This window comes from Ilyonectria robusta, assembly GCF_021365365.1.
Source record: "Ilyonectria robusta strain PMI_751 chromosome Unknown BGZ61scaffold_70, whole genome shotgun sequence".
NCBI lineage: Eukaryota > Fungi > Ascomycota > Sordariomycetes > Hypocreales > Nectriaceae > Ilyonectria > Ilyonectria robusta.
Genome location: NW_025764504.1, coordinates 7,234 through 15,129, shown reverse-complemented (window position 1 = coordinate 15,129; position 7,896 = coordinate 7,234). Strand labels below are relative to the sequence as shown.

At 50.8% G+C, this 7,896-nt stretch overlaps 5 protein-coding genes across 5 annotated transcripts; 3 read left to right on the top strand and 2 right to left on the bottom strand.

Moving 5' to 3' along the window:
• On the top strand, positions 1-249 carry BGZ61DRAFT_468201 (uncharacterized protein). Its single transcript, XM_046247858.1, has one exon. The coding sequence runs from the start codon at positions 31-33 to the stop codon at positions 205-207; it is 177 nt and encodes a 58-aa protein (XP_046094001.1). The 5' UTR covers positions 1-30; the 3' UTR covers positions 208-249.
• On the bottom strand, positions 231-1,235 carry BGZ61DRAFT_468200 (uncharacterized protein). The gene has a single exon (XM_046247857.1). The coding sequence runs from the start codon at positions 1,170-1,172 to the stop codon at positions 351-353; it is 822 nt and encodes a 273-aa protein (XP_046094000.1). The 5' UTR covers positions 1,173-1,235; the 3' UTR covers positions 231-350.
• Positions 1,236-2,290: 1,055 nt separating this feature from the next.
• On the top strand, positions 2,291-2,894 carry BGZ61DRAFT_487299 (uncharacterized protein; the record flags this gene model as incomplete). Its single annotated transcript, XM_046249952.1, has 3 exons — positions 2,291-2,293; positions 2,340-2,582; positions 2,655-2,894. The coding sequence occupies 3 exons, from the start codon at positions 2,291-2,293 to the stop codon at positions 2,892-2,894; spliced, it is 486 nt and encodes a 161-aa protein (XP_046093999.1).
• Positions 2,895-3,300: 406 nt separating this feature from the next.
• Positions 3,301-4,212, top strand: BGZ61DRAFT_468199 (uncharacterized protein). The gene has a single exon (XM_046247856.1). It carries the CDS (start codon positions 3,534-3,536, stop codon positions 3,828-3,830), a length of 297 nt encoding a protein of 98 aa, XP_046093998.1. The 5' UTR covers positions 3,301-3,533; the 3' UTR covers positions 3,831-4,212.
• Positions 4,213-5,286: 1,074 nt separating this feature from the next.
• Positions 5,287-6,711, bottom strand: BGZ61DRAFT_524362 (uncharacterized protein; the record flags this gene model as incomplete). The annotated part of the gene is made up of 5 exons (XM_046252642.1): positions 5,287-5,699; positions 5,761-5,891; positions 5,946-6,411; positions 6,468-6,504; positions 6,568-6,711. The coding sequence occupies 5 exons, from the start codon at positions 6,709-6,711 to the stop codon at positions 5,287-5,289; spliced, it is 1,191 nt and encodes a 396-aa protein (XP_046093997.1).
• Positions 6,712-7,896: the final 1,185 nt, after the last annotated feature.

Genomic DNA, 7,896 nt, shown 5'->3' with positions numbered 1-7,896 from the left:
CTTTATTCAGGCCCAGGTAAGAAATTGGAAATGGCTACTAGGCTGGCAGATACCGCGACGATCACCAGCTTCCGCACGAACTTGCTTTCCGGCGCTCTCTACAAGATAGCAAAAATCCGGGACTATGTGCATTTAGCTAGATTTTTCTTGCTCTATATATCTCACTTTAGCTTAAATTCTAAGAGGTTTTGTCCCTTTGCGTCGTAGAGTGTCTGGAAGCGGCCACAAGTCGCGCGCGTCTGCGGCGACTCCTGGGTTGTTCGGAGACGGTAAGGCTCCCTTGTGGATGCGTTTGACTTTGGTCCCCCAGGACGCGATGGGATGCCATATGCCTGACGGGTGGGATGATGTTAGGGTGCGTTCTTCCCAGTCAAATTGAATTGGCCGAAGGTTGCCTTGTCGATTTGCGGACTATGGCTGGGCGAATAGTAAGGCTGGGAGGCGACACCATGGGGCAATGTCGGAGTTGATTCTGCTGCCAGCTCTATTGGAGGAAACTCTGAGATTCCATCATCTTGGAGTTCTGCCGGCATACTAGATCTGCCTTTCGACTCCGACATATGGAACTTGCTGTCCTCCATCATCCTGTGCAGAACAGCGGCATCAGCCTGCTCTGCCTTTTTAATGATTCGATCCACCAGAGCTTGGCCCTCTGCCCTCAGCGGCGTCTTGACATACTTGAGTATGGCAATGTTGCAAGTAACCTCAATGTCTTGGCGCAGGTATAAGCCATCTGTGGGTGCACCCAGAGACTCGAGGCCAAGCTCAAGGCGTTGCGCAGGCTCTATTCCCAGTTGGTTGCCGTCGATGGAATATCTAATCCATAACTCGACGTTCATTGGGGCTCTGATGTGAGTCTGCAAGCCCCAGGGCATGTTGTGGAAGCAACCCTTGGAGGAAACATCGCGAGAGATGCCGTTGAAGGTAATCATGCCAGAGCCAGGCTTTCCTTTGCCTGCGATGAGTTGTTTGCGCTCGACAATCTCGTACCAGCTGCTGTCGCATTCATCAACAGGGGCGTCGGCTGGCGCCTTGATGGGCTTGTGATCGACGACATGCGGATTAATGGTGATGACCTCCCCGTGCGAGTGGAGGACATTGATGGCGAACTGGCGCGGGATGAAGCCGGGGATGGGCGTTACCACCCTGAGCACTTCATGTTTTCGTAGCATTGTTGATACGTTAAGTTATGGGGTCATCCCAGGGCGCGTAAATCAAGGTATAACAAATGAAGGATGGATGATTCTCCACGCACGTGCTCCAGGATGCAACGCTTCGGTTAAATGTACAATTTTCTGCCTCAGGCACAAACACGATATCCTGTCAACACGGGTGATTAATCCGTAGACTATTCCCTATTCGAAAGGCCACGCTTTGTATTGGAATATTGGCATGGTTCGACGCCCAGTTGTCAATACGTAATTGGACGGGGGAATGGCATTTTTGAGCATGTCATTTTTTTTTTAATATTTCTGTCCTATGAACTGTAATGTGGTAATACAATGCGTCCTCTGGTTTCAATTTCCAATGTCCTTTTTTTTTGTCCAACATCCTCAGTGGCGATAGCAATGGCGAAGCCAATGCATCCGCCGCCTTTGTGGATGTTGACGTAGGGTAGGTAGCTGTGAGCAGAAGTGTTTTACCACCCAGTTGAAGAGTCACCTTGTCCCATGGCTATTCTAAAGCAGGTCATGCTGATTTTGCTCTTGACGTCTTCGTTGAACATTTTGCTTTCCGGCCACGGTCATCGGGACTGGGTCATCAAAGATCTAAAGACAAAAACGGAGGCACAGGGGCAGAAACTGGTAGATAAACCGGGTGTTGGGTGCACAATGCGATACGAATGATGGAGATAATGCAGGTACTAGTTTGAGTTGAGTTAGTACCAGTCAAACGATTTGAGGCTAAAGGCGGGAGTGCTTACAGGAATCCGAGACAAAAGATTACGAAGAGCATAATCTTCTGTTTTTGGGGCAGCTGAAGTGATCGTATCATAGGCAAGGGCAAGCAAAACATGGCAACATCATTAGCCAAATTGAATCCTGCCATGGAGCACGAAACGGAATATCCGAACCTCTCTCGAATGGCCTCTGACTTGCTGTCTATCCCTACAATGTCAGCAGAGACTGAAAGGTCGTTTAGTAGCGCGGGAAAGATGGTATCACCTTTACGAACTCGTCTTGATCGACACTATCTAGGAGAACGGGCGCACCGTGGTTGCGGAGGCAGACGAGTCGGACGGACATATAACGCGATGATACTTGGCTCGATTCCGCGCCCAAGGTGAAGGATGGTGAGACGTCATAGCTTTTTTCGAGTTTGAGCTGCACGGATTGCAGCAACAAGCTCGCTGCCACGTCGTGACGTCGCCCGGTGGCACCGCTCTAAAGGATTTGTCACAGAAACTCATTTACATGAGGCCGGAAGCCTTGGGGAAGCAGGCTGCCCGCAATGGAAATCTCAACATAAAGGTGACTGTGCAAGAAGAGGCGGTTGCGCAAGGATCAGTGTTCGTTGTCCGGCTAGTGGGAGGATCCAGCTTACTGGAGGCCACCGGAGATGCGGACATGGAGCTCGACCAGGTAAACCTGAAGCTTGAGTTTGTGAGGAATTTGTGAGACCAAGTCCGTCTAGAGACGAAACGATTGGGTCAGCAGAGGGATGAAGAGATGGCTGCCTTAGATCAGATGAGGGAACGCCTGGCGGTAATAGAACATTCGAGGAAGTTCGGTGGGGAGAAGATAGCATTATCCGATGGGGTAGATAAAGGGGCTCAACAAGTGAGTAAACTCATGGATAGGCTCAATGAGGCCAGGGAACGAGAAGACGAATGGTCAGGACGACAATCAGAATACAACAGCGTCTGCGGAAGAAAGTTTACTGTCACAGTCTGACGAGCAAATTATCCCTTTAGCTGGCATAAACCTCCGCTCCGTATCCGCCCCGATGTTATTCCTCTTAACAGCTAGCGCCTACCACATGGGGTTCAGGGAAGGTGACTGTTATAGCCTTATGACTGGTCTACTTACTCCTCAGCCGGAAGATAGGATAGCATGAAGTATCGTCACTAACGAGAGTCCCGATTGGAGTGATCCCCCTGTCGTGACCGTCGGGGAGGTTTATGCCAGCTGAAGGGATGAAGCATACCCCTGCTATTCTGAGAAGCATGGACAATGCATGGGTGGAGGTTGCAGGTATCCGCCAATCGCAGAAGGCCACGTTTGTGGCCATGTTCAACTAAAGTTAGACTAATATTCACCTTCCCCCCGTCGAAAAAAAACAAAAAAAACAAAGATGATTCTTTTATCTTAGCATCGGAACCGTAAACACGCTTATCCCACATTAACACTTGTTAACTAGAAAACCACTGCCTTAGTCAATCTTCATCACGGAGGTTATCTGTGCCAAATTCAGATCCAGCTGACGGATACGTTGATACTTTAAGTAAACTGTCACTCCATCAGTAAGCTTTATTGTCACCTAATTTTCGCCATCTTCTGGCAATACTTTCAGGTTAAGCTAATATTTAAGTAATGTCAATGCTTGATTTGGCAAACAAATTGCTACTATATATAACTCAGAATCTGGAGTTAGGGAGAGATATGAACGCTTTTGCTCGAACAAATCGCCCCCTTCACAGTCTCCTAAACCCCTACCTGTATTGGCACAACATACAGTTGTTTGGAAGCTCGGCGTTACTATGGGCCGCAGAACATGGACAAGGCGTGACAGCCCAAAACCTACTACAAGAAGGTGCTGATATTCAAAAGAAGACCCGCTACTGGGAGTCACCCCTATTGTTGGCCGCAAAAACGGGCACAAGGCGGTAGCCAAGCTGCTCCTTGCGAAGGATGGCGTCGACCCGGATTCTTGGGATCATTGGGGACGGACGCCGCTGTCGTATGCGGCAGAGAGCGGGCTTGAAGCGGTGGCCAAGCTGTTGCTCGCGACAAAGGGAGTCGATATAAACGTGGGGCCCACGCGGCGCCTCATCGATGGATGGACATCGTTGTCGTATGCGGTAGAGGACGGACACGAAGCGGTCGTTAAGCTACTGCTCGAGCAGGAGGGAATCGACCTGGACTCTAATGATGACCAAGGACTGACGCCATTATAGTATGTGATAAGGAACGGGCATGAGGCGGTGGCTAAGCTGCTACTTACTAAGGATAGAGTAGATCTGGACTTCCTAAATTTGATATTTAATAACAGACAGATGTCGCTATTATATGTAGCAGAGAATAGATATAAAGTAGTAATTAAGTTACTATTTAAGAAGGATATTAACTTGGATTTTATAAGTTTAATAGTTAATTGTCACGGCCCAGGACAGAAAGGCGGCTACTCTACACCTCGTATAAGCTAGGCTCAGGACATAACTGTTATATTAAGATGAGCTATGTTAATATACTGCTTAATATCACTCTCTGACAGCTTAATGTCGCTCTCTGGCAGCTTGACGTCACTCTCCGATAGCTTGATGCCCCGTAACCTATCCTGCATATGCTTATCTAAGTCCTTAAACAGCTCTGCCTGCGTCATCGGGCCCCAGTTGCAATATATCAGACAGGATGGATTAGACGATACAGCTTTGGGGACGATGGAATCTCTTGTCATTTTCCTTCTATATAGTCGGGAGAAAGCTAGCTATTTGTCCCTAGGGATCGGTCTGATCTAGAGGCCCTTGGTCCGTTGACTCCGTTAGACGCCAGGGATCTCGGCGGACGACTCCTTTGGAAGTCGGGGATCTAGGTGGTTGAGTTTGAACCTAGGTTGGCAGGATCCACAGTCCGGAAACCTAAATCATAGCCCTATCTCACCTTTTAGACCTGTTCGTCTGACACAATATACGTTGCCGAGGCCTAACCTAATTGCAACGCTGCGCTTATGGTACGGCCTCTGGTTAGCATTATGATAGCACGCGTTATACATTTTCCTCTAGAGACCCGTCTTGTCCTCGTCAAGATATTTCCAGCCTGCGGTGGCTAATTCTCTCTCCCGTACCTTGGACACGAGCACAATGCCATCCAGCGACGGGCAGCGCGAGAGGCGCGACCTCACCAGCACCATCGCTCCCTTCAAGGCATACCGGAGACCCATTCAACCGGTTTAAGCTGGATGTATTTGAGGAATTAGATGTATTCGAGGATACCTCGAACGACCGCCTCAGGGATCGAGCCTTGCACTTTGTTCTCCGAGACTCACGCCATGACGAAGCGCGCTAGATGTCCCGATGGCGAGCAGCAGCTCGACTATCTTGTCCGATCCTCGCTCAATCGCCCGCCATCACGACCGTCTGCCGCTTCCATATCTCCGACCTTTTGAATCCAGTATCTCCTCCACCTCGACAGCCGTGTCTTTTCGCACATATATCCCACGATCTCCATCCCGGCTGGACCTTTCGGAGCCATACTCCCGGCTCGAAATCATCGTGCGGACGCCTCCCGAGCTGCGTGCAGGCGCCAGGTCAAAGTCATGCCCGTCAGGCATGCCGTGCTCCGGGTCCGCCAGCTGATGCGTCGAGCTCGACTCGTCAGCCTCGACCTCCTTGTTCGTTCGATTCAATGTGGTCAATCTGATGATGTTGCTGGGTCGGCTGATGTTGCTTGGTCGGCTGATGCGTTGGCTGCTGCCGTAGGAGCTGAGGAACTGTGTGGGAAGGATGTGTCGGAAGATTGGCCGAAGCAGGGGGAAACAGGCTAAAGGGATAGGTGAGTGAATGGAACTGGCTTGGTATGTAGTAATTCTTGGGGTTCTTACCAGAGACGATGGCGATATTCACCTCCACAGCTCCAAGGATGCAGTACATGGCGTAGTCATATGGCATCTGCGTTGTATCGTTGTTGTAATTGACCAACTCGACCAGAACAAACGCAGATGCGAGGCAGACACTGGATTGTTGCCATTAGCATCTGTTACATATCAGAAGGAATGCTAACCCTTACATGATGCCGAGGATGAAGAGGGCGATGATACCGAGCTTCTGGCCGAGGCGTAGGCGAAGCCTGGATACTTCAACAATAGGAAGAATGAGGATGATGATATCCATTATAAAATGGGTGGTGATGGTGCCCAGGAAGAACTTGCCGCCGTCGATGTTGCAAACAGAACCTGTGATTGTCTTATCCCAAATTGACTGGACGGGAACGCAGCGGAAGATCAACATGAAAGTCCGGAAGATGATCCACATCACCGACATGGCAAGGAGCACCAGAATGGGAATCCGGATAGTCGATGTCTTGAACAGTCGCCAGTAGAATGATAGGATGGATATCTTTGACGATGCTAGCGAGGAGGCGTAGCAGAGCGAGTTAAAGAAACCGAGAATCCTCGAGTGGTAGAGGATATTCTCCCTAGTCTTCATATCAAGGTCATCAGGCATCAGTTTGCCAAGCGACCAGTGGAGGGTCCCTGCAAAGCAGTTATTATGGACTCGGTCTTGAGACTCGGGGGAGGTCGCTCATTACATTCCAGCAAGATGCCGCAGTAGCCAGTCGCAAATATCTACGCCGGCTTCCCGTTAGCAGCTTGTCTCACCAAGCAGGAGAGCAAAAGGTGCAGACTCACGAATGCAGATACGCAGAAGTAATCATCAAACCACCAGCTAACCTTGGTCATCCGCCGGGCAAAAACCCTCATGATCAGGGCCACCAAGGCGGCGATCCAGGTGATGCCGATGCCGACATAGAGGTTGGTTTGGAGCCCAGCCATGGTCGAGACATGAAGCTGGCCGCAGTCGGGTTGCGGTTGGCAGTGATCATGGGTTGATCGTAGTGGCGGAGGAAAATGAGCCTTGGGGTGACCAGTGGAATGGGACCGGCGGGAGATCTGCATTTGAATGACTGGACCGGGTTGGGAGGGGATGGCCCCGGTACCCCAGTGTCCGGATGCGAGGGTTTGGGGGGGGGGGAGGTGGGGGGAGGTGCCCAAGCTACTTTCTATTGATCATGTCAATGTTGCTAACCGAGGAGACTGGGCGACGTTTATTGGGTGGTTGGTTCGAGGTGGACGTAGTCGCTGACTCGGTCACCAAGTCGTGGCTTGCCGTCCACAAATGAAGGGTGCCGTTGAGAGGCCGCACAGAAGCTGTCTGGATGGTTCTGGAGTACTGCCTAGCGCAGTCATGTTTCCTTTATCTGCATGGAACCAGAAATCAGGGGATCTGCTCGGCTATTCGGCGAGCCAAGGCTGAATCCGTTGGAGAACCGGTAATCGTGGCGGCTTCAGAGAAGCTGGCCTCGCACGGTTCGCGCCTCGAGCAACGACTCAGATAGATGCTTGGTGCCAATCGGTACGCCCACAGCACGCACAGGGCTGATGGAGCTAACGGTAGCGAGCCGGGCTAGATAGAGATCCCTGGGTGATTCTTAATTGCCGCTGCAGGTCGAGACCAAACCGTGAAATGATGAGTCGAGAAACGTCAAGCCAGGTTCATGCAACAACCAGGCAACTTGTTCCTTGTGCTGAGTCAAAAGAGGAACGGGACATCAATCCTACAGGGCCCCGTTCAAACCACATGTTTGGTGTGTAAGTTTGGCCGCAAGGGGAGTTGTCATTTCCCATCCCTGGCAGCTAATCCTTGTCGAGTTCGTTCCTTGAGGGTGGGCGCCACCCTCGCTGGAAGGAAAGCGCCTAATACTCCTGTGATAGGTGTTCATTCATGCGGAATTTTCCGGACAGATGATGCTAAAAACAAGATTCTGCATGACAAGACGCCCTAAATGACCGACTTTTGGCATTGCAAGACGGCGCCAAGACAGCGGCAGTGAAGCTGCGGCGCTTAGGTTTGCGACCAGGGCCGATGGGCACGCAGGATGAATGGCTCTTTGTTCCCTGGTTCCTCCTTCAGCTGCCCCTGGATTTAAAGTTCAGGAGATGCGATTCATTGATGCAATC

Bases quoted from the DNA above. Each gene is read 5' to 3' on its own strand.
- BGZ61DRAFT_468201 (XM_046247858.1), top strand. From the start codon at position 31: ATGGCTACTAGGCTGGCAGATACCGCGACGATCACCAGCTTCCGCACG.
- BGZ61DRAFT_468200 (XM_046247857.1), bottom strand. From the start codon at position 1,172: ATGCTACGAAAACATGAAGTGCTCAGGGTGGTAACGCCCATCCCCGGC.
- BGZ61DRAFT_468199 (XM_046247856.1), top strand. From the start codon at position 3,534: ATGTCAATGCTTGATTTGGCAAACAAATTGCTACTATATATAACTCAG.